A 25542-nucleotide genomic window follows, 5' to 3' on the forward strand; every position below is an offset into this window, starting at 1 on the left:
TTTTAACCATGTGTTATTGTAGTTGTTAGTTGCATGTTTACCAATCAAGTTCACTAATTGTCAACTCTTGTCCTCAATCTTCAAAAATTAACCACTATGAAAAGATTGCTTATATATATATATATATACACATATAAATTAATTAGTATTCTTAAATAAATTTAGATTAAATAAATATCACATAAAAATATATAAATTTTATAAATATTTATTTTAATGATAATATTGGTATTTTAAAACACCATATATATGCACCCTTTTCTTATTTTTTTAATATATTTGTACTATATATTATAACTCTATAACTCCATAAGTCCATATTTAATATTTGGAGTTATCACATAAAAATATATAATGTTTATGCAACATTTTTTTTAAAAAAAATTCATCATAAAGTTTAGAGAAAAATACAAGACACTCTCAAACAAAAAATAAAATTTACATTTGTTACACTTTAGAGTATATTTTCACCCAAATATATATATATATATATAAAAATTATAAATATCTAAATAATAAAATTTGCATATCCAAAACACTAGTACCACTTTTTGCTTTATATATTATATTATTATTATTATTATTATTATTTAAGAGGATTTTGATGGATACAAGGGTAGATTAATATCAAGGTGGAAAACCACAAGTTTTCTTTTTAAAGATTCAATGTTCACTTTTCCTTTTTGGCATCTCTTCAGTGAAAAGAATACCTCCCAATTGTGTTCTAAATTAATAAATAAACTATAAATAAAAAAATTAAATTTAAAGAATCTCATGCACCACCACTTCCCATATTTCTCACACCATTAGCCCTTTTATTATATATTATATATATATATAAATATATACCTAAGAGTAACATAATAAATGAGGGGTTGTTATTTATAAAATTCATATAATTCCATATAAAATATTTCATTACGTCTATTCTTTTTAGGGGTGGCAAAAATTCGGGTCCGGACAAAACCGGGATCCTGAGACTACTAATATCAAAATAGAAAAACTTGTGTCCGGACTCGGCCCGGTTTTAAATCAGGACAAAAGCTTGATATGCTCCAAAACCCGGTTTATTTTTAAAAAGCGGGTTGTCGGGATGTCCGAAAATTTTTCTACGAGATTCTATAAGTTATTTTTAAGTTAGTTCGAAATATTAAATTACTACTGAAAAATAATTTAATTACATTAAATGTACATTAATAATCCAAAACTCAGCTCAAATTATAGAAAAATCTAAGTCTTAATAGAAAAAGCAATAGATGTTTAAAGTTTTTAGAAGAATGAGAGCTTTCAAAAACAGATGGGCTAAGGTTGTGAGGACTTTTTAAAGTTTTAGAGGTTAAAAGGGACTGGTTGTCGAATTTCTATGTACGGACCCGTCGACGAAATCGGACAACTGTGTAGTCGGGACCGTACGCGATTTGGCTAAACCTATGTCCAAACCCTTTTTATTTGTGACCGACATAAATGCCCATGCGTCGGGTCGAGACAGATTATTGCCACCCCTAATTCTTTTGGCCACTTGTTTTGCACGAATCTCAAAGCCCACATTGATTATATATAGAATTTAATAATTTATATTTATTTTTTCCGTGGATATTCACATACGATTATCAGACGTTAGATCACGATCTATGTCAAACATTAATAAATAATAGTATTATTTATTATACTGTTTTTAAATAGTAATTACTGTATATATTATTATAATAATTATTATTTATCAATCGTTGGATTGAGATCCAATAGCTTATAATAAAAATTCATAAATTTTTTTTTTAATTTATGGACACCCATAAAAAATTAGTTCCCATATATATATATATATATATATATATATATATATATATATATATATTGTGAAGCGACAGAGAGAGATGCCTACTAAGCCATTGATTCCTTTCTTGTTATAAATATTATATAATAATAATATATATATATATACATATAAAATATAAATTTAAACTTAAATAATATTATAAAATTAATAAATGAAATAAACAAATAATATATATATATATATATACATATATCTGTTTGTGTTGTTGGTTTTGGGATTATATGCTCTTCTTTTGATGAGGAGTTGCGAAGAGGAGAGAGCAAAAGGGTTTGGTTTTTGGAAGCGAGTGAGAGAGAGAGAGGGAGAGAGGGTAATGCGACAGGGGAGGAGCTGAAATCTTTGCCCATGGATGCTCCATTCTCGGGTTGGCGTTATCTTTTTCTTTCTTTTTTTGATGTTATTTGTTTGATTTTTGATGAAAAGTTTGGGTTTTGATCCGTGAGGAATCTCGATCTGGTTTTTCTGATTGGTTTTTATGGGAAAAAAATAGATATTGGGGTTTGAAATTGGAATCTTCTTGAGGGTTTTTGATGATTTTGATTTGTGTTTTTCGTGGATTTGTTTTTTGTGATAGATTGAGGGTTGTAGGTTTTTGGTGCAATTTAGGGTTTTTATTTGTTTTATTTATTTATTTTTTGGTTGAAAGTTTAGGTTTTTTGATCTGTTTGCTTGTGCTTCTTCTTGGACGAACTAAGGTTCCTCTTCTTAAATTTTGAGAGCTTTGATTCCTTTTCTTGTAGATAATCTTATGGGAGAATTTTTATTTAATTTTTAAATGAATTTTTAAGGGAGATTAAAATATTGAAACTTTGATCAGGGATAAGATTTTAATGTTTGTTTTGGATTATCTTTAGAAAAATGCATGTTGTTCCTCTTGTTGAAATTAGAAAAGTCAACTGGTTGGCTTCTCTTTCTTTCTGTCATGCTTTCTTTTGTTTAGTTGGTTCATTATTTATGATGTTCAATCTGTCTTAAATTAAGTACAACACTATTTATCTTGTGAAATGTATTTGCATGCAAAGTCCATAACCAGTCCACAAAGTTGAAATTTTTGTTACCATAACTTGAATTTTTCAACACAAACAGGCTACTGTATCATCTATGTTTTTTTTATTTTTTTATTTTTTAATATGAACTCATGGATTGTGTAGCAAAATATATTGCATTTTGACTATTGATTTGTGCTGTTGTATCACTCTTTTTTGTATTATTTGGTAGCACCATCATGCTCATCACACCACCTTTATGAGATTACATATATTTATATATATATATATATATATATATAGGTATACTTAGTGATCTTTTTGTGGATTAGACTTTTAGACAATAGAATATTTTCCCATTGACTCTTTGTTGTTGAAAGTGAATTAATGTTGGTCCTTCACTTCCATTTTTGGTTATTGATTTTTGTTACCTATATGTTAAATTCTACTGATCCCTTGACTAGGATTTGTATTGGACCCTCTCAAATGTCGGAAGATGAGTATTGAGGAGAAGAGAGATTTGATTCGTGAACTTGCAAACTGGCCGGAGAGTGCACCTGAAAAGCTACAGAAATGGAGTAGGCGGGACCTGTTAGAGATCCTATGCGTGGAGATGGGAAAAGAGAGAAAGTACACTGGCTTAACAAAGCAGAAATTGATTGAACATATCTTTTAAACTTGTGTCTCCAAAAGAATCCTGGGGAGCATGTAGAACATTTGGATTCGGCTTCTCAACATCCCTTGCATAATCCACAAACTCCGGCCAAAAGACAACGGAAGACAGATAACCCATCACGTCTTCCTGTCGGGGAAAACAATTTGCAAGTGAAAAATGAAAGTGTAGCTCCATCTGTGATTCATTATTGCACAAATCTCGCTTGCAGGGCTACAATAAACGCCGGAGATTTTTTTTGCAAACGATGTTCATGCTGTATTTGTCACAAGTATGATGACAACAAGGATCCTAGCCTGTGGTTGTTTTGCAGCTCCGAGTCCCATTCTCAAGCTCAATCTTGTGGCATGTCCTGCCATCTTGAATGCGCTTTTAAGCATGAAAAAGGCTGGTATTGTGGCAAGTGAAAAAAATGTGCAAAAACTGGATGGGAGCTATTATTGCACAAACTGTGGGAAAGTGAATGATTTGCTAGGGTAATCTCTTGTGTTTCTTATTATTTATTCATCATTACGCATACTAAGCCATTTTACTGCAGTATAAGTTTCAACTTTTTAATGGAATCGGGAGATCATGCCTACTATGCTTTAACTGTATGCTTTAATACTCATGCAAGTGAGCAGATAATGTGATGAATCAGCAACTTGCTATCGAAAGGATTATATTTGTTGTTGTTATTTACAGAATTTTTGTTATAATTTCAGTCTCAGCATCTATCTACTTAATGAGGGAAATCATGGTTGCCAAAAGAAAAGTTGCTTGTCCTCTAACCGGATTATTTATAGCTTCTGATATTGTTTATTTTTGTTTTCCTGTAGATGCTGGAGGAAGCAACTTATGATTGCGAAGGATGCCAGAAGAGTTGATGCATTGTGTTTCCGAGTATCTTTAAGTCATAAACTTCTCAGTTCAAGTGAAAAATATCAAAGCTTGCATGCAATTGTGGATGATGTCTTGAAGAAGTTAGAAGCTGAAGTTGGGCCTCTAAATGGCATCCCAAACATGGCTCGTGGCATCGTCAATAGACTTTCCGTAGGTGCTGAAGTACAAAAACTGTGTGCCAATGCAATAACAGATCTTGACTCTATGCTTTCTGCCAATTCACCCACTGGTCCTCTTATGCAGAGTAATACTTTCTTTCTTCTCTTTTTCCAAATGAACACTAACCAAGCCGTCTAACTTTTGCGTGCAACTTGTTCTTGAATGCGTACAATTATGCAGAACCAGGACCAATGTCCTCCAACTTGATTAAATTCGAAGACATATTGTCGTCATCTGTGACTGTGGTTTTAGGTTCAGAAGATGGTCCTGCTCCTGCTATGTCTCAAGAGCTAGTTGGTTATTCCTTATGGTACAGAGAGGCTCAAACAGACGACTACCCTTTGGGACCAGCATATACCATACATGAACCAAAAAGAAGATTCTTAGTTACTGGTCTCGCTCCAGCCACAGAATATGTGTTTAAAGTGTCTGCTTTCGGTAACTCAGGTGAGTTGGCTAAGTGGGAAATGAACTTGAATACTGTTGATGTTGTAAAAGATGTTGAGATGGATTCGGTAGACGAAGGAGCTTCACTGCAACAACTTGAAACTCAAAAAGAGAACAGCAGTGGCCTCTCTCATCCCTCTTCAGAAGGAGATGAGTCGAATAATTCCACCGTATACAGAGACTTGAACAAGTCACCGGCTAGTTGTTTTGGTTACAGTGATAAACCCGAGGTTCTCGACTTAGAAAAATTGCCTGAGGAAACACCTAAGAACTTCGATGTGTTAGAGCCATTGGAGCGGGAGGAAACACCTCGGCGTTCAGTTTCAGCATTGGATGAGGAGCCTAATTCGGCCAATTCCACCGAGCAGAACATTGTATCAGATGTCCCCAAGTCTGACAATGAATCAAATGCACCTACCAGAGATGAAATGACTATTGTTCCATACACACACACAGAGTCATCGCTGCCGCTCACGCCCTGTAGGATGGAAAATGCCAAGGAAGCTTCTGGGAGGAGTGGCCGAGCGAAACCATGCAACAGCATGCTCGAGAACGGAGAGAAGAAAACTGAAAGAGAACCGCATGTGGGGAGTTCATCAAAGAAAAGAGTCGGGGGAAAATGCGAGGCACTTTGTCCCAAAGAAGGTTCACTTGAACGGGAGTACGAGTATTGTGTGAAGGTGATCAGATGGCTCGAATGCGAAGGGCACATCGAAACTAATTTCAGGGTGAAATTTCTAACTTGGTTCAGTTTGCGAGCAACCCTGCAAGAAAGGAAAATCGTAAGCGTGTATATTGATACTCTGATCGATGATCCCGGAAGCCTTGCCGGGCAGCTTGTGGACTCTTTCTCGGAAGTTCTTTGTAGCAAGGGACGGCCTCCGTTGCCCACCGGTTTCTGCATGCAACTTTGGCATTGAGAGTTGCAAAGCTATTCTTTTCATCCATCAAATTGGTAATTTATGGGGGGAAATTCTTTGCAAATTGATGCTTTTTATTCTTCATTTAGACATTTCATTCATGATCAGTGATTTCCAAGTTGAAATTTATCTAGCATCTTTAATGTTCTCCAAAACCTTTTAATCTTATTATATAGCAGCTTCCATTCATAGAACAATTTGCTCTCTTTTCAATGCTTTTTTTCATCAGTAATTTTTATATGAACCTATTTATCATGCTTTCTTTGTTTTTTTGCTCTTTTTATTTGTTGCTGTCATTCTGTTATTCTTTCTTTAATGAATAAGGCCAGAATGAACAACATTATAACAAGAACACATCCTTGTTGGCCATTGCTGGTATTATTTTTGGATTCCACTTTCCACATGAGAATATATGATATATATATATAAATAATTGTAAATAAATAAATAAATAAAGGAGAAAATGGTGATATGTTGATATGATGCATTGAATAGTGCATTGGTGTGAAGTTTCATACATCACTGTCACAGATGCATCATGAGAGACTAGTGAGAGGAGCTATATAAATAATAATACCATTACAAAGTAGGTAGGTTTGCAGAATAGAAAAACTAAAAAAAGTTTGTGTTGATATCTTCCTCGGCAACTGCAACAAAAAAACAGACGATGTTAAGACAGTGATGGACATGAATATGGAAAGAAATAAAAGCTGTATCTGGATGGATGCTTCCTTCTTGGTTAGTCAAATCAGTTCCAATTTTTAACTCAATATATATTTGTTATGATATTTGAAGGAGAGTCTATGACATTTTTATTTTTTTCTAATTAATGACATATGGTTGTTAATATTAATTTATTATTGATTTTTATTAAGGAAGGTTGGTGAGATAACTCATTATCTATACCAAATAATTTAAAAAGATATATAAACAAAACCCCCCTTTTTTTAAAAAAAACGGTTACTTAAAAAGATCATGATATATTTAAAAGTTGACTATGTCAGAAGACAGAATTTAAAAATTTGGTGATGAAATTTACCATAAAAAAATAGGCCTCATTAATAAAAGATGCAATCCATTGACTAACCAAAAAAATCCAATGTCAAAATCTAAAAGAAACAACAACTTGTTATTATCTTATTATTTATTAGCTTCAATATGCTGTTCTATTTTCAATTTGAATTCAAATATATCCCATCCTATTCAACTCTCAATCAATTCTTTTACATTCATGGCCTATAGATCCTGTGAGATAGAAAATACAAGCTAGAGATCAATTAAATAAGGTTTCTAAGTCCGAAACTCACCATGAAAACCCAACTGAACTTCATTATGACCCTTGAAGTTGAGCACTGACCTGATATCAGTTTAATCACAATTGAGTAATATGGAACTAAAATTCATATTCACATGAAGCACCAATAAACCATTTAAGTTTGATCAGTTGACAATTGCTACTCACTAGAAATCTATGTATTAACCGCTTTGAATATCAAGAATAACTAGATAATAGTCTGAGCAAATGCTTTCTCATTAACCATGTCATAGAGTAGCAGGCCTTAATGGGCAGACCCGGTTCACTAACTCCAATTCCTTTATATAAAAACACAAGACACATTGGCATAAACATTTGGTTTCGGTGTAACTCCTAAAGTTACTGTTAGGTAAAAAAAAAAAAAGAATAAAAAAGGAGACAGATTTCAGAGTTTTATACCTGAAGGGTCTTTGAGAATTTCTGTAACACAAAAACTGGAACAGCAAATAGAAGAGTTAGCACTATGAAAAAAACACGAAATCAGTGTATGAGCTATTGCTTGGGGCTCACCAAGGGATCTGAAGAAACAACATGATAACCGAATAGTTGGAATACAAGCAGCATTCTGTTCTCCTGGAACGTTGATGGAACATAAAACTCCAAATGAACTGGCATTCTAATGAATGTTCAAACTAGTGATTATCTAAACTCTACTGAAGGTTTAAAATGTTTTACATGATAGAGGAAGGTGGAATGGTGCTTCAGCTTTTCAATCGGATTGGCAATTCAAGTATGACGCATTGATCAGCATATCCTTCACAAGCATATCCCAATGTTCTGCGGTAACAGAAAACATTACATGAGAACCATAATGAAGACCTGGTGGAGAGTGTTGGTTTCAAACGTCAAAATGGAATAAGCAGCAGATAAAACGCAGCAGTTGGCAAGCAATACTTTTAAGCAGAGCTTAATAATCTTGGAATATGGCCAAGACAAGACAGCAAATAGTAAAACATAAAAGAGCAAATGTAAAATGTACTACCCCGCACTAAGCAGCTTTGGATTTCCAGATCATTTTGCTCAAACTCCAAGATAGTAGAGATAATCTAATAAAATAGTAAACCAATGGATGATGAATTTTCATGCCAAAAGACACATACTGCAAAGCAAAACACACTGATCACTTTCGTATAGTGTGTAACAGACAACAATAGTAGAAGGTAATGCACTAATAAAGAAACCTTGTTTCTTGGATCAATCTAGCATTCTAAGATTTTGGTTGTAAGATGTCTATTTAGCGAGAACACTGATCTTACTAGGGAAATGGCTGGGAACCATGACTCTGGAGACATAAATAAACCTTATATCTTATAAATCTGACTAACTGATGTGGGCATGTGCAATATAGTGCCTATTGAAGCTGAAGACAAGAAAAGTTCAAGGTGTACAAGCATAGACACAAGAAGCGTTGAGGAATTATCACAAAGAATGATAGAAGGACCATAAATTATCATATAGTTAAAGTTTTGCCTGACTTATTGGTCAAATGAAGAGAGGATTATTTAAAATTCTAGAATTTTTGGCAGAATAATCTCTTGTAAGAGACAAGCTCAACAAACCACTATGCTATCTCTTTTGGAAAATAACCAAAATGTGTCAGTTTCCACATATAATTTGTAAGTCAGGATCTGATTCATGGAATTTTGTGTTTTTAAGTTTTAACACTAATGCACTAGAAGAAGGAAAAAGGTTTGGTATGTTGACAAGGACTCATCTCACAAATACCTTATAATAGCACTTCAAATTGTCGCTTTTCAGAATCATCGAAAGACAGTCACTAAGCCACATTGATTTGTCAAAAACTATTCAACAGGATGAGAGCTAATATGCAAACTCTCATGCTCTATGAGCATCACTTGAACATGTCACCAACCCAAAACCCTAAACCTAACAATACTAAAACATTAAAGACTATAAATTTCATGGAGTCATACCAAGTACTCCAATTTTCCAATTGCAGCAACTAAACCATCAGCTAAAGAGTACTAACAATTACAAGTACTGCAATATAGAACCTTGGAATCATAATCTCAGACAAACAATTAAAGAAAACGCTACTTTTATCAAGAAGAAAAATAGGGCATGAAAAAAACCCTAACCTCCCAACAAAGCCCTAGCGATTCCGCTCCGGAGGAAGTGGGCGATTGAAGCCTCCCCGACGATTCATGTACTGCCTTGGCTGCCTCTTCGTCACCACCCTAACCCCACTAACATCAGCCCCAGGCACAGGCTTCCCTTTTGTCGAATCAAACCCCATTGGAATCCCCATAATCTTCATCATCTCCACCTCATCCGGGTCAGCATCAGTGGGCACCACCGCCGCGGCCTCACCTCCCGCCGGCGCTTCCGCAGCCTTCTGTTCCTTCGCACCTTTACTGTCCTCAGGTTGCGAAGTGGAGCGGTGACGACGCTCACGATCATCATCAGCGCTTTCATCTCGGCGGCGCTTACGGCGCCGAGAGTCCGGCGATGGAGAATGCGTACCGGAACGGCCTCGTCTCCGGTGGTAGTTGTCAGGCGAGCGGGACCTCGATCTGGACCTCTTCCGGCGTTCCCGATCCCTGTCCCTGTCCCGATCCCGTTCTCGGTGATCTCGATCTCGATCACGGTCTCGATGACGAACTCTTTCTCGATCGAGATCTCGATCACGCTCTCGATCTCGCTCTCGATCACGGGAATGATCTTTCTCTCTTCTTCGCTCCGACATCATCACAAGCTCGAGCTTTTGATACACTGATGATGAGGGATTTATCGAGGGCTTCCTCTGTGGACTGTTTTACAAATACCACCTAAGTTTTATTCAAATTACATATTCCCCCCTCCCAATAATTAATAAATAAAGAAAATCTCAGGGAGGTACACAGAAAAAGAACTCAAAAATGAGGTTGGGCTGAGGCCCAAGATTAATGAGGTTTTCAAAATCCTAGTTTCAGGAAATGAATAGAATGGTTCTTTTTGAGTGAGGGTTTATCAAACAAGTGAGTTTTTCACTTATTTTCATTATAAATTCTGAAATTTTCTTTTATTCATTGTAAAGGCATTGGACTTAAAAGTTAAAACCATAAATTTTCCATTCTGTCAATTTGAAGTTGGCCTCATGCATGATGCATCAGTCTAATGATTAATTGGTACATGCAATATATACGCGGAGCTGATGGACAGTGCCGGACGATCGGCGAAGCCAAAGATTTCTGTTGCTTTGATTACCTTCATGAATTTGATGCACTATTAACCAGAGAGTATATCTTTGACAAGCCCTGCACTTGCATGCAATGTATACAGATAGAGATTTTGAGTTAAAGGAATACCAACTTCAGTAATAAAATTCACCTATGCTGATATGTATTACATGGAGATGTGTTTAGGAAAAGTGGGATATGGTCCGTTTGGAGATGAGTTTAATTTGCTCTCATACATTTATTTTGTCATTCTATGGAGTGTAATGTAACAGTTTAACAGAACAAAATAACAGAAGAACATAAAGGCTGAACTTATGTGGAGAAAACTAAATGAAAGTATTATCTACTTTGGTGATGACTTTTTTGCCCTCTATTTGCATCTATATTATACTCACAGTGGATATTCCTGACGGAAAATGTTTCTCAAAAAACATTGGCTCAGGGTTGTTAATCTCATGTAAATGATCAGCCATTGAATGCAGACTTGAAATGATTTTCATCTATGGTTGAATAAATGTGACCGGAATCAACATGGTAATTAATGATTTCCCTGGTATATAAAACAAGGGGAAAGATCAAAACTTGTTATACAACTACTGCATTAGTATTTTGATCTCAATAAAAATTGAGAGAGTCAGAGAGAGTTACATGATCTTAGTTGTTGGTAGTCCCACCCTTTTAACAATTTCATCAATATGTAATCCATGCTCACAAGCCCTGCAAAACAACGATGGAAGTACCATTATAAAGGGAATTCAGCACAAGGAAAGTTACAGATGTCTGAAACTCAAGAACTTTCAGGACCACCATAATTGGCAGAGTGATTGTAAGCATTAGATCTGTTGTTCAGGCAAATGACACGGCTAGCAAGTATCATTGAAACAGAATTTGTAAAAATAGTGGTAAGCATATGCATTTTGAACATACATAGTGAACACAGCAGAAAGCAAGATTTGTAAAATAAAAATGTATACTTTGGACTACAGAAACCTATATGATAGTACATGTAACTGATCCCTAATGAGTTAAAACTGTGGAAGTTTAGTGGCTGGAACTTTAATTATTGGCATATGGATGCTATTTGAAGTGGAATCATGGAGACGGCAGAAACTCTGTATGACACAGATCAACTGATTCATACAAGTGCTCAGAGTCATATTGGCTTTTACTAGCTGCCATATTGTCAGAAAAAAGTTTAGAAAATGCCTAAAAGCATCAACAACCTAATGTTTGACAGCAGGAATACAAGCCCGGGATATATATAAATATATATATGCCATGTCAAGTTTCAAGCTATTCATTAAAAAAAAAAAATGTTACGATGATAAGATCAAACAAAAGATTTGAATTTAATACAATGCATGCTATGTTTGGTTAACTTACATCTGGGAATCATAAAAAGAAGACCAAACAAATGTATGCAAGCTAAAAATCTAACCAAAAATAAGCTCAGGAGATCCACTCAGGCTTTCATGATGAACTCTGCATCCATTGTGGAAAAGGAACTTCCGAAAATAAAAGGAATAAAAGTTCCATGAGACAACTTACAAGCTTGAAGGTTCCTGGAGAACTCCCAAGACCAAGTTGTAGATATCATTTGAAGAGCCACTCATGACTGAGTGCCCTGGATGCTGAAGGACATATCATAAATGATCAGTGAATGCATGTTGAAGATTATGGAACTTTTCTTTTTTTTCTTTTTTTTTTCTTTTAGTTTAAACAAGTACTGTAACTTATTAAGGCATGCATGACCACCATACTTGAAGAGAAACTTGATATGGGTTCAATACATTTGGAAAAGGAGTTGTCATCATTGTCATCATTGGATACTCATGGATCTGAGCAGGCGTTCCACCCTGTTCCTTACCATTAAGATTCAAAAGCAAAACAACAAATGTCAAACAACCACAGCATAGATGCACACCTGAGAATGCACAAAAATAATAAAATAATAAACAATTGCCTTTTCTCTGGTGATGTCCATATGGGCATGTATGCACTCAAGGAAGTGGAGCGCAATATCATTGAAGTTAATAACAGGTCTGCAAAATGAATTGCCATTAGTACCTGAACAAGATGACAATTATCTACACCATAGCAGAAAACAAAACTCCACTGAAGTAACAGGGCAACACACTTTTTTCGAAGCATAAACCATCTTTCTAAATGTGCCCACACACACACGAACACACACAACCAGTGTTCCAATCATCACACTCCATTGAGAAACTGCACTGTAATAATTGGACAGTGAACCTATGTTCAATATACATGCCATCTTTCAAGGACATTTTCAAGATAACGCCCTAACATGTGCAGATACAGGACCCAACAAGTGCCCTGTTCATCACTTCCACAAAGAAACTACATTGTAGAAATTTGATAATGAACTTGACTGCAACACTCAAACAATATATCAAGGATAATTTGAACACACGCAAACTAGTGATCACGAGCACAGTATATGAAACAACAGTTTCACAGTGAGACTCACCGACAGAAATCTCATCTGATGCATGAGTGCTAATATACTAATCAATCTTATTCATACCATGAAACCATCAAAGAATTCCAATGCTACATAAACAAGGTTTTCGAATTTTCCCTTACCGGACAGAGAAGGCAACAACACATTGTTTCCCTTGAAACCCTTTCAAGTGACCATTGACTTTCACATACATTCCATTCCTTCCAAATCAATCAATAAAAATCCAACAATTAATAAAGTTCAATTGCAAAAACACAAGCAAGTTATCACCAAAACACTTACTGAATTAGGGCCATCTCATTTGAATCCCATATCTCACTCATCCTAAATAAATTAATTCCAAAGATGAAAACCATGAGCTAAAAGGATTAATCAAGCAGTAAAAGCAGAGAAAAACTCACCACCGGCTGATCTCAATGCATCCAGTGCCATCGTCGAGGGTAAAAGACACATCGGTGACCCTCTCTACTTTGTTCATCACCAACCCCAACAACTTCACCTGCAAATCAAGCAACAAAAAATCAACCCAAAATTACAATCATGGATTGCAAATTCAACCAAAAATCAAACTGAAAAACAAGGGATTCATTCACATTGCTCGTTTCGACAACAAGATTATACTTGTCATCACTTGAATCAAAGGCCTCACAGATCTGTTTCACTGTCAACGGAATCAAGCGCTGGGCACCACCACGACTCTGCGATCAAGAACAAGAGATCCATGATAGAGATGAAAATGAGATTGACTAGCTAGGGTTTGGATTTCGAACCTTGGAGGGAGATGAGGTAGGATCGGGAGCCTGTGAGGCCATGAAGCCACCGCCATCGAAGAGGGCTCCGGCTCCGGCGCCGGCGAACATCGTCGGTGATAGCGATCGGGATTTGGATTGAAACCCTAGCGCGAATTCTAGTAATTCAAGAGCAAAATCAAGGCTCTATTCAAATGAACTCATTTCCCGCTCAACTTTCCCGCGCTTTATATATATTTAAATAGAGTTTAACTGATCTCCTAATTAACCACTAATTAACCAGATGATTGTTAATTATATATATATATATATTTATTTATTTACCGTGGTTAGATGATGATATAATGGTTACTGTTTATTAAAAATATTGTATAAATTTACTGTATATATTATTATGTAATAATGTTTCTTAAAAATACTGTTTATAGCTAAACCATAGTCATTAGATTAGAATTCATCGGCTACTATAGATACTGCTAAATTTAAAATTTAGAAAGTTTCTTAGATGATGGGTCTTTCTCTGTGTGTGTTACTTGTATATATTTATATTAATTTTTAACCCTTGAGAAAAATAAATAGCAATGTCATAAAAAAAAATAGAAAAAATAATATTCACAATGTTTATCTAAAAAAAATTACATGCCCCCTATGTGTTTTTTTATATAAATCACTAATATTTTTTTTATTTTTTAAAAAACAAAGTATAAAATCAAAGGTACACGAAAGATTGAGATGGCAAATCTTTATGAACATTAAAATCATTAATATTTTTTTTTTTTGTAAATGTTAAAAATAAAATGAAGGGTACACCAGGAATAACAGATCCTCAAGAGCTATTTTCAATTATGGGCACTATTAAACCAAAGCCAATATTTTGTTGGTGAAAATTAAGAAAACTTTACATTATTTTTTATCAAATTGCCATTATTTTATTATTATTATTATTATTTTTTTAATAAAGTGGATAAACCACAAATTTATTAGAATAAAAAAAGAGGAACAGAGAGAACAAAGTACAGAAGTAAGATAAACCAAACTGACAAACAACAAAATAAAAGCCAACAAAATAGTGTTATTTTATTAGGGGTATTTGTCTTCCAGAATTTGGAATAAAGTTGACTGCGAGTGCCTCCATCAATTAAGAAATTATAGAAAGATTTGACAGAGAAGGTTCCATTGTTATCAAGAGACCAGGTATAGGAGTCCTCTTGATCAATTGCACAGTCCGGAATAGAATTCATTAATACGGTAAAGTCATCAACAGAGGCTGTCCTGAATGGATTACAACCGGAATTAGTTATGTGAATAAATTGTCTTAAAGTAATCCAAGGATAAGGGGTGTAATCGATCGAGTTCGAGCTGAGCAGTAACGAGCTCGAGCTCGACTGAAAATTCGGTACTCGATACTCGGCTCGAGCTCGATCGAGTATTTATTTAATAGCTCGAGCTCGACTCGGTACACAAATCGAGCTACTCGAGCTCGCTCGATTAAGCTCGAAAAAGCTGAAAATAACCATAAACATTATGCTCGAGCTCGAGCTCGAAAGTTTTCCCCCTTGATTTTTATCAAATAAATCTAATATTATATATATACATACATGCTCGATTAGGCTCGCGAGCACTCGAGCCAAGTATCACAATACTCGAACTCGGCTCGCTCGACTACTCGAGCTCGAGCTCGGCTCGACTGTGACCGAGCCGAATTCGAGTTTTCACCGAGTCGAGCCCGAGTAGCTTGCGAGTAGAAGTGTATCATTTACACCCCTAAGAGCAGTCCAAGAAAAGTGATGTCCAACAGTCTTTTGGGGATTGACCCTCAAGCCATTTATCATACCAGAATAGAGTTTTGTCGCCATTTCCAATTGATTTGGATATGCAGAATCGAAAAGATGGTAGAATGGTATTAATTCCAGCCCAGAAGAAAGATTTATTTCTTAGTGGATGATGATATAGAATATCAGGGGCATCTCTTATCACATAGTTGGCAAAAACAATTTTTGTCCAACAGGAGACCGGCTTGGTGGTGAGCTTCCACCACCACTTTCCTAATAAAGCATTATTGAAAATCTGGAGATCAAGGATACCCCAACTGCCCATGCTACGGGGCCTACAAATTCTTTTTCAGGCAATCAACCTTATTCCCTTAGACCCCAGATCTGGACCCTTCCAAAGAAAATCTCTCCTGATTTTATCGATTTCATGGATTACCCAGGCTGGTAATTTGAAAACTGACATTCAGTAGACTGGGAGAGAAGATAAAACAGAGTTGATGAGGGTAAAGACGACCCCCAAGAGAAAGATAATTTGCTTTCCATGGAGTGAGCCTAGAACGAATGGATTCAATTAACTTTGTCCAGTCTTGTCGTCTAGGTCGTCGACCTGTAAGTGGTATACCCAAGTATGTGATTGGGAGACAATCTCTATTGCAATTAAGTATTCTAGCTGAGGAAAAGTGTGGTTGGTAACCAAAATTAGTGGAATACAGACATCTTTTAGAATAGTTAATTGAAAGACCGGAACAACCTTCGAAGAGATAAAGTATTAATTTGATAATTTTAAGGTCTTCATGCCCTCCCGCCGAGAAAATCAGTAGATCGTCTGCATATTGTAGTTGACAGATGCTGTTTGAATGATCAAGTTGAACTCCAACTAATACTTTAGAATTGATTATTTTATTATTAGTTATTTTTTTCATCCATGTTTTTCCATGGATAAATTTATTTTAACTTTTTTTCCATATATATAATTTTAATATATATATATATATATATTATGTGTTTAAACTATGTATATACACATATATAACAAGAAACAAAACTTATTCAAGATATTCAGGTTAAAAAAAATATAATATAAAAAAGTCATGACACGTGTTAAAAGCCTCAAAAGCCATGACCTTATTCTTATCATGACCTTAAAAAAAAAAATTGGTGATCAGCTTTTTTTAGCCATTCGGTACTTCTTTGACAACTCTTTTATTCCCTCTTCCTGGGGCAAAACTTTTGTTACTCTTATTCCCAAAAAAGATAAGCCCAAACTCGTCTCTGATTTTAGGCCGATTTCTCTGTGCAATGTTAATTTTAAAATAATTTCTAAAATCTTAGCTAATCGACTGCGGCTTGTTCTCCCTCTTTTGATTGGTCGTGAGCAAGCCGGGTTTGTGTCGGATCGGTGCTCCTTTGATAATATTATTGCGGTCCAAGAGATAGTGCATTCGTTGGAAACTGATACCAATAATCCTCCAAGGATGTTAATCAAACTCGATATTGAGAAGGCATATGACACGGTAAACTGGAGTGCAATTCTTGCTGTTTTGACCAGAATGAACTTCCCTCCCCTCTGGATATCCTGGATTTCCACTTGCCTCCGGTCTTCCTCTTTTTCAGTTTTAGTCCATGGTAACCCTTCCCCCTGGTTTTCTTCATCTCGTGGGGTTCGCCAGGGTGATCCCATTTCCTCTTATTTGTTCATCTTGGTTTCTCAAATTCTCTCTAACCTTCTTAATTTAGGTCTCTCTAATAGCAAGATCCCTGGTTTTAATCCGAGTTTAGCACACAATTTCAATCATCTCATGTTTACGGATGACCTTATTCTTATCACTCGTGCTTCTAGATCCACGGCTCGCAATATCATTCTCTGCTTGAATCTTTACTCTAGCATATCAGGGCAGTTTCCTAACCACTCTAAATCTCAAATCTTTTTCCCAACTTGGTGTAACAAGCACATTTCCAAGCGCATCAGCTCCATTTTAAATATTACTTCAGCCTCCTTTCCTTTCATCTATCTTGGGATCTTAATTTCTCCTAATAGAATTGCTGCTTCAGCTTTTAATAACATGGTTGATCGGATTCGTCGTACCTGTAATAGCTGGAGTCGATTTCATCTTTCGCCAGCCGCCAAAACCATTCTTATCAATACTTCTCTCCTCGCTGTGCCCATTTATACTCTATCTGTTTATCCTATCCCAGATTCCATTCTTAATGAGATATCCAGAGCTGTTCGGAAATTCTTCTGGAGTCGGGACAGCAATGGAAAGGGCATCCATAATGTCAGTTGGAGTACAATTAATGATGGTAAACCTGAGGGGGGTATTGGTATTAGAAACTTATCTCTTGCTAAATATTCTCTCAAGGCTAAGCATGTTTTCAAACTTTTAAATAATGATAGTGCCATTTGGGTTGATATTATGCGGCTTAAATATGGGCATTCCAATTTCTGGATGAACTCAGCTCCTGCTAGGTGTTCTTGGTTTTATCGGAGCTTGTTTAATGTCGCTAATCGGATTAAACCTTTTTGCCGAATCGGTTCTGTTAATCCTATTAACACCTCCTTTGCTTGGGACCCTTGGTGTTTTGATCTCCCCATTGCTCGTAAACCAACATTTATCAATATGAATGTGGATTTGGATAACCTTTCAGTTTCTAACTTTATTACTGGTAATGGCTGGGATATTGCTCATCTTTGCTCCATCTTTGGTTCTAATTTTAACATGCAAGTTCTGCTCTCAAATTCCATTGACTATGATTCTGGTAATCAGTGGATTTGGAGTCCCTCATCCAAACAGACCACAATATCCTCTTCTGTCTATCATCACTTGAATCACAATTTTTCTTTGACTGATGTGTGGATGGGTTGGCGATTGTTATGGAATCTTTCTATTGCTCCTCGTGTGAAACATTTCTTGTGGACTTTATTTCATGGCAGGTTATCTACTTACAATTTCCTTTATCTTCGGAAGCTGAGGCCTAACAGTTCTTGTCCTCTTTGTACTCTGTTTCCCGAGACCATCGATCACCTTTTCAGCTCCTGCTCAAAGGCTCAATTAATCTGGTCCTATCTTAGCTTGAGACTTGGCATGTCCATTCATTTTCCCAATGGCTTTGCCTTTGGTTCTTGGTTAACTGATGGTTTTTACTCTAATCACACTGTCTCTGTTATTGCTGCCACCGCTTGGTTTTTATGGAAATCCCGTTGCGATATCATTTTCCGCAATGCCAATTTGAACCCTCCCACCTTGGTATGCAAAGCTATTTCTCATGTGCAGGATCATTTTGAATGCAGGAAGAATCTCCTGGGCTCTAGATTAATTTTGAACAACTTTACTCTTGATGATGAGCTCTTCCTCTTTGTTTATGCCAGCACCAACCTGTGCTCAATGGTGAGTTTTGTTGGATTCTTTGTTTCCAATGCTCAGTTTATTGTCTCTCTTGCAGGTTGCTTCTCTCAAGTTCTTGATGACAATACACCGGTTTCTCTCCTCGCGCTTCGAGTGGCATTGCAAGTGATGCTGGATTCCCGTCTCCCCGTCAAAAACATCTTTGTTGATGATTCTGCACCCATTGCTGTCATTTCTAATCCCGATCCGGTTATTACTTGGCGCTTTCGTCCTCTGATTGATTTAATCAAGTCCCTCCTCAATTTTCTTGGTTCTCCGGTCATCCACATCATCCCTGATTCTTGGATGATGCCTGCTGCTTCTCTTGCCACACTCGGTTTCAACGATCCAGCCCTCAACCTCTTCTTGTTTGGAAGAGATTTGCCACATTGGTTAATGAGATGTTTTCATGATTCAGGATTTATCTTTTAATACTTCGTTCTGTTAGCTTTGTTTCTTCTTGCCTTTTGTAGTTTATTTATCTCTTCAATAAATTAGCCCCCTCCTGGGGTTCTTCTTAAAAAAAAAAAAAAACTGTGTTTTTTGAAGGATTACTTTGATAAAATTAAGTTTTTAGGGAAATTAAGAATTTATTGACAAAATCTTTTAATATTTGTGTATATTACTAAATCTCTCTGCAAATGTCTTTTTAATTAAAATTTATTTATTTTTGTTATTGTGAAAATGTGAAATTACCATTGACTAAAAATTGATATTAAGTAACATATTTAAATTATTTAAAAGAAATCAATATGAATTCATGGTTAGTAATAAACAAAAAGAAAATTTATTAATAATATGATAATTAATATCTTGCACATAATAATTATAATATTTTACAATAATAAAAATAAAAAATTTGTAAATTTCAATGAAGAAGACATTTGTGGAGATCTATATATACACAGATAATAAAAACCTTTAGCTACAAATTTTTCAGTTTCTTTAAAACAAAATCTGATTGCTATGGCTTCAAGAATAGAGTTGCCATGAGATTAAAAATGCGATTAAGGTTAAGGATAGGGTTTCAGAAGGTTCAGGCAGATGATCCATGGAATAAAAAGACAAATGGATGTTAGGGTTATTGTTTGAGAAGGCGTCCAAAAGCAAGATCGGTATGAAATGAGGATTGAATGTAGAGTTTGAAGAGCATGGTGCAATAAAATGAAACATGGGAGATTAGGATTAGAATTATGGAAGGAGAAAGTAGGGTTATATATAGAGAGACCCAAAGGCACCAACAACAATGAGTTCCTTGAAAACAAAACTTGATTCCTATGTTACCTCCAAGAACACAATACCGATGAGATTAAAGATGTGATTAAGGTTAAGGATAGGGTTTCAGAAAGTCTAGGTAGGTGATCCATGAAGTAAAAGATAAATAAATGTTAGGGTTAGGGTTTGAGAAGGCGTCCAAGAGAAAGATCTATATGAAATGAGAATTAAATGTAGGGTTTGAAAAGCACGGCACAATGAAATGAAAAATGAGAGATTATGATTAGAATTATGTAAGAAGAAAGTAGGGTTATATATTGAAAGACCCAAGGGCACCTACAATAGTGAGAAATGATTCTGTGGGAGTTATAATGGAACGGAGATGTAGCATTTGATTCGTTTGTTACTTCCATGAATGGAGTCACCATGAGATTAAAGATGTGATTAAAGTTAAGGATATTGTTTCAGAAGGTCTAGATGGATATGGAGTCACCATGAGATTAAAGATGTGATTAAAGTTAAGGATATTGTTTCAGAAGGTCTAGATAGGTGATCCATGAAATGAAAGACAAATGGATGTTAGGCTCAGGGTTTGAGAAGGCCTCCAAGAGCAAGATCTGTATGAAATGGGGAATGAATGTAGTATTTGAAAAGCACAACTCAATGAAATGAAAAATGAGAGATTAGGATTAGAATTATGGAAGGAAAAAGTAGGGTTATATATAGAGAGACCCAAAGGGTACCAACAATAGTGAATAATGATACCACAGTTTCATCAGAGCTTGCAGATTTGATTATGTGGGAGTTATAATAGAACATATCATCTGATTTAAAGATATTGTTTCAGAAGGTTTAGACAGGTGATCCATAAAATAAAAGATAAATTAATATTAGGCTCAGAGTTTGAGAAGGCGTCCAAGAGCAAGATCTGTATGAAATGGGGAATGAATGTAGGATTTGAAGAGTATAATTCAATGAAATGAAAAATGAGAGATTAGGATTAGAATTATGAAAAATAAAAGTAGGGTTATATATAGAGAGATCCAAAGGGGACCAACAAAAATGAGTAATGATACCACAAACTCAGTTACGTGGGACCCCACAGACTCGGGAGTTATAATAGAACCAAGACGTGGCTTCTCCACCGTATTTATATGTAATTTCTTATTCACAGATTTACATTAAAAATATTACATAAGGATAAATTGGATATTTTTAGAATTCTACTTCAATGATAACAATTACAAATTTATAATTCTTTTATCAAATATACAATTCGAATTTAATTATAACACTTACAAATTTACAACTCTCTTATCAAATACATTGAAGTTACTCAACAATCCAAAACACCGGGATTTACAAATTAACAACAAATACAATGAAATAATATATATATATATATATATAACAAGAAAAGCTTACAAATAAAAAATCACCAGCAAAAAAATTACTCTTTAAATCCATATTTAATTTACCCTTGTATCATATTTTAATATAAATTTACACAAAACTTAATCCGTGGGATCATTACTCCCAACAAACAGAGCAATTGCACAATTGCATTATGATTAATTTTTATTATAAGTATTATTGATTTTTTAAAATTTTTAGAGAAAGGAAAAGTTGTTGGATGAGATTGAAGTTCAATTTCAAGTTGTTTCAAACTTAAGTTAGCGTTGAAGTGGATGGCATTGCACACATGTTTTCAGTCATATTTTGAAAAATAGTTATTTGTTATCATTTTTAAATAGATTTATTAGTTATTTTTAATTTTTTTAAGGGATAAATTTTAAAAGTTGACTATAATTAATTATTGCAAATGTATATTTTAAATCCTTTTACTGTTGTCTTAACTTTCAACAACAACAATTTAAGACGCCAATATATGATATATATAAATATACATATATATATATATATATATGACATTAAATCTGGAACATTCTTAGAACATCCTCAAATGTTAAAAAGTATGTGAGAAAATACATTCTTAGAACATCCTCAAATGTTAAAAAGTATGTGAGAGAAAATACATGAGAGATAGAGAAAATTAGCACAGTAACAGATAACATAAACAGTTGCTAACAAAGTATATGCGATCTTCAAAAAGGTAGTTAGGTTGGTGTTGTGATTGATTAGAGTACTGTATAAATATGATTAAATGGGATTAAATGAAAATTGATACAATCCGTTCGATAAATAACCAATGGTTGCGATTCATCATCCCTTAAATTTAACTCTGGAAACTACTAAATGAGGCATTTATGGAAACTTGCACAGATCAATTAGGATATAACTGCAAAGAATCAACTACAACAGAACATGAAATACTATGATTTGTATATACAGGTTGTTGTCCTAGACATAAAAACCAAGAGAAGCTTGGCATTGAGGGGAAAAACCAAAAACAAAGACCAGTCCACATGAACATATTATGATGTTGTTGCAGACTTTCGGTCGTCAGCGGTAGCGGACATGAGACCTGTGTCGTCTATGCCTGCAAACAATCATGTTTGAGCATCATCAGCACAAGAAGCTAAGATCACATTTGTTTCTATGATCGAAAAGTTCTATCCTTCAAAGCTATGAAATACTATGATAAAGACAAGAATATACGATGATTTGCACAAACAAGATGCTTGACCAAAATTTGATGAGTTCAAAAATTTCACTTAGCAAGACATTCAAGCAAACCTGCGGCGAATTTCACTTCCCCTAGACGGTGTGCTACTGATTCCCCCTACAAATTCATCATCCATTCCATTGTACTGGTAGTTTGCAATATCGATGGATGTTCTGTAAACGTCATCCACACTGGAAGAAGTGGAGCTTGATCGATGACTGCTTCTCCTTTCTTCACTTGTTGTGGACCTCCGTCGGTTTCTTGAAGCCTTCTTATCAAATAGCTGACACATTATACAAGAAGTCCACCAGCTACCTTTACTCCGCGGGAAATCTTCATATTCATCCCCTGTCTCTACGCCCCCATATTCGATGACATAATCGCCTAGAACCACGCCATGTGGTACCTCAGAATGTATAACACTCAAAACATCTACGATTTCAGAGGACTGCTGAAAGTTTTCCCAATCAAGCCGGTGCGCAGGGTCCACCTCTGATGGACGAGAGTAAGGGTGTTTTAGTGTAATGTGCTTTTGTAATTCAACATAGTTGCCAACAAATGAACATTGTTTCTCTTCACAGCATCTCTTTTTCAGGTTCAACTGTGCACGGGCTCCATCAATCACAACCCATCCTGTTACATCTCCCCTGCACAATGGGCACGTTGGACGGTCTTCTGAGCATGGTGGAATTGACTGGTTGCTTTGCTCGGAAACCTCATTTGTGCCCAAGGAACACTTTGCCACATTAGTCATTCCATAAGCATTCTTGAACCGGTCAAGACAATTGGAATGAGTCACATCTGTATTGCACATAAAGGGACGACATCCCTTGGCATAAGATGAACACTGTAGCATGACACTATTGTGCGGACAATCCAAACAAATGGGGCAAATCACATCATCCCAGTCAATTTCCAACTGTTTGTCCTCCAAATCAAAAGAGCAGGATCGAATCATTCTCCTGGAAGGGATTCTTACTGCCATGTTCAGTTTCCTTGGTTGCACATCAATCACCAGGGGAAAGGCATTCGATCTGTCAAAATAAATTCCCAGTAATAATTGGCATACATACTGTAAATGAGAAAATTGTTAATGAGAAGTCATAATATCTAACCATGTGTCACACACAAGAAATGAACAATCAAATAGGAGATTTAAGGGCATAAAGAGCACCATAAAAAGTAATTATTCATTCAATCTATACTAAGTAGTTTTTATTATAATAAGGAAAAAGCACTCAATAATGTAAACGGAAGCCAAGAATGCAAAATACACAAATTCCAATTTTCAGGTAACCCAGGAAATAACAGTGTTTTGTAAAATAAAGCCTTCACAAATTTGCATGGAGAAAAGTTAAATCAATCTGTTGCAGGAGTGGTTCCTGTACAGGAAGATATATGGATATTATATTCCTGATAAACATTTAACCATGGTATCTGCTCAAATGTTTACCATGCGTTTTTATATAAAAAAATACCTGCATAAAAACAGAAAAAATCAACCAAAGCTATACATATATACACATATAGAATAAACTATAGAGCAACATGAACAATAGAACAGATCATGCCCATCATTTGCCTAAAGCTAAAGATCCCATATTTCCATCTTTTTTCTGAAAAAAACACAATGCATTGCAGCAACAGCCATGGGGAATTCTAAATCCACAGGTTGGCCTAAATATATAAAACCAACATCCCTAATCGAGTAAAGCTTAGACTCCCGGGAAAATATATTGAATATGCTAACAGACCAAGATGAAATTTCCTTAACTTATGGTGACATCTTTCCCATGATAATTGAACATGCATTTCCAGGTTGTGAACCATATAGTGAAGTCATGCTATGAATTCACTAGGACAATGATCTGCAGTTATCTTTTGTGCCAAATGCGACCAAGTCAAAGCAAGCATCGCTAATGTCATTCCAACAATTATGAAGCCTTTATTAAATTGGTCCACGATTAACATAAAACCTTCTAATTTCCAGATTAAAAAAAAAAAATCTCATCTTTGTTTTAATTCACCAATTCCATTACCCACAAAGACTACAGAAATGAAATCAATTTCAAGCCACATGTATTGATTCATCTGAATCATTTCTACATCAAAAACAATCATCAAACACAAGAAACACAAAATTATCAAGAGTTACCATCCAAATCACTCCTGCCCATCAATTCCTTCACTTCAAATTAAACATCCAAACCAAATCCATAAAAAAAATCCCACCTTTGAATATCAAATCAGGCATCAAATCAGAAAAAAGAACAATTGATGTAATTCAAACAAATTAAAGCAAATGAAAAACAAAAGAGAAAGAAAGAAAAAAAAAAACAAAACAAAACAAAGGAATCAGACCTGGTTTCTGGAATCGGTTCAAAGGTGAAGAAAAACAGCAACAGCAGAGGGAATCTGTGAACCAAAACTCCTCCAGAGAAATCCAAGAGTGAGAGAATGGGAAAGAAGGAAGAAGAGAGAAAGGATCAAAAGAAAGAAAGGAGAGAAAACGAGGGGTTCGGAAAGCGAAAGAACGAAAGGGAATGCGTGTGAAGAGGACCCGACCTCAGACTTGTGAAGCGACGACCTTTCTTTCTTTTTTTTTTTTTTCTTCTTTTTTTCAAAAAAATAAATTAATTTAATTTTTTTATAGGGTTCTTCTTGCAATTTCCGAGTCTAATAATTTATTTATTTATTATTTTTTTGACCTGAATTAATGGTTTGACGTGGAAGTTATTCTTTGGATTTTTTTTATAAATAAATTTTTCTTATTGAAAAAATGGATAAACCAAGACAAGAGAAATAAATACTACAAGACTCGAAAAGGACAATAACAAAAAATGTAAAAACCCGTATTAAAAGAGAAGATCAAGCACTCGCCAAGGGCACAACGAAGCTGAAACTCCGTCTA

At 35.2% G+C, this 25542-nt stretch overlaps 4 protein-coding genes and 1 pseudogene across 11 annotated transcripts; 2 read left to right on the forward strand and 3 right to left on the reverse strand.

Moving 5' to 3' along the window:
* The first annotated feature begins 2092 nt into the window (after window positions 1–2092).
* Window positions 2093–6111, forward strand: LOC120256171 (annotated as a pseudogene).
* Window positions 6112–6375: 264 nt separating this feature from the next.
* On the reverse strand, window positions 6376–9966 carry LOC120257507 (U4/U6.U5 small nuclear ribonucleoprotein 27 kDa protein). Of its 4 annotated transcripts, XR_005535704.1 has the most exons (6): window positions 9319–9966; window positions 7895–7996; window positions 7730–7792; window positions 7619–7653; window positions 7212–7261; window positions 6376–6551 (listed from the first exon to the last, which is right to left on the reverse strand). XR_005535704.1 is itself a non-coding variant. In XM_039264983.1 (4 exons), exons 1-4 carry the CDS (start codon window positions 7832–7834, stop codon window positions 6517–6519), a joined length of 225 nt encoding a protein of 74 aa, XP_039120917.1. In that variant the 5' UTR covers window positions 7835–7994; the 3' UTR covers window positions 6376–6516. The 4 variants fall into 4 exon arrangements, 2 of the variants coding, with proteins under 2 accessions (XP_039120917.1, XP_039120901.1); XM_039264983.1 differs by lacking the exon at window positions 9319–9966 and having other exon boundaries at window positions 7730–7994; XR_005535703.1 differs by lacking the exon at window positions 6376–6551 and having other exon boundaries at window positions 7031–7653.
* A 170-nt stretch (window positions 9967–10136) lies between these two features.
* Window positions 10137–13776, reverse strand: LOC120257494 (replication protein A 32 kDa subunit B-like). 3 transcript variants are annotated; one of them, XR_005535700.1, is made up of 11 exons: window positions 13657–13776; window positions 13480–13584; window positions 13288–13385; window positions 13169–13210; window positions 13009–13086; window positions 12362–12440; window positions 12159–12254; window positions 11947–12029; window positions 11047–11115; window positions 10794–10948; window positions 10137–10476 (listed from the first exon to the last, which is right to left on the reverse strand). XR_005535700.1 is itself a non-coding variant. In XM_039264948.1 (10 exons), exons 1-10 carry the CDS (start codon window positions 13744–13746, stop codon window positions 10864–10866), a joined length of 825 nt encoding a protein of 274 aa, XP_039120882.1. In that variant the 5' UTR covers window positions 13747–13776; the 3' UTR covers window positions 10511–10863. The 3 variants fall into 3 exon arrangements, 1 of the variants encoding a protein (XP_039120882.1); XR_005535699.1 differs by having other exon boundaries at window positions 10137–10481; XM_039264948.1 differs by lacking the exon at window positions 10137–10476 and having other exon boundaries at window positions 10511–10948.
* A 2192-nt stretch (window positions 13777–15968) lies between these two features.
* On the forward strand, window positions 15969–19222 carry LOC120251270. The gene is made up of 2 exons (XM_039259832.1): window positions 15969–16092; window positions 16740–19222. Exons 1-2 carry the CDS (start codon window positions 15969–15971, stop codon window positions 19220–19222), a joined length of 2607 nt encoding a protein of 868 aa, XP_039115766.1.
* Window positions 19223–22208: 2986 nt separating this feature from the next.
* On the reverse strand, window positions 22209–25178 carry LOC120256348. Of its 3 annotated transcripts, XM_039264058.1 has the most exons (4): window positions 24993–25178; window positions 24787–24863; window positions 22703–23665; window positions 22209–22505 (listed from the first exon to the last, which is right to left on the reverse strand). In XM_039264058.1, exons 3-4 carry the CDS (start codon window positions 23614–23616, stop codon window positions 22469–22471), a joined length of 951 nt encoding a protein of 316 aa, XP_039119992.1. In that variant the 5' UTR covers window positions 23617–23665; window positions 24787–24863; window positions 24993–25178; the 3' UTR covers window positions 22209–22468. The 3 variants fall into 3 exon arrangements, with proteins under 3 accessions (XP_039119992.1, XP_039119983.1, XP_039119996.1); XM_039264049.1 differs by lacking the exon at window positions 24787–24863; XM_039264062.1 differs by lacking the exon at window positions 24787–24863 and having other exon boundaries at window positions 22703–23703.
* Between the last annotated feature and the right edge of the window lie 364 nt (window positions 25179–25542).

This window comes from Dioscorea cayenensis, chromosome 3 (genome assembly GCF_009730915.1).
Source record: "Dioscorea cayenensis subsp. rotundata cultivar TDr96_F1 chromosome 3, TDr96_F1_v2_PseudoChromosome.rev07_lg8_w22 25.fasta, whole genome shotgun sequence".
Classification (NCBI taxonomy): domain Eukaryota; kingdom Viridiplantae; phylum Streptophyta; class Magnoliopsida; order Dioscoreales; family Dioscoreaceae; genus Dioscorea; species Dioscorea cayenensis.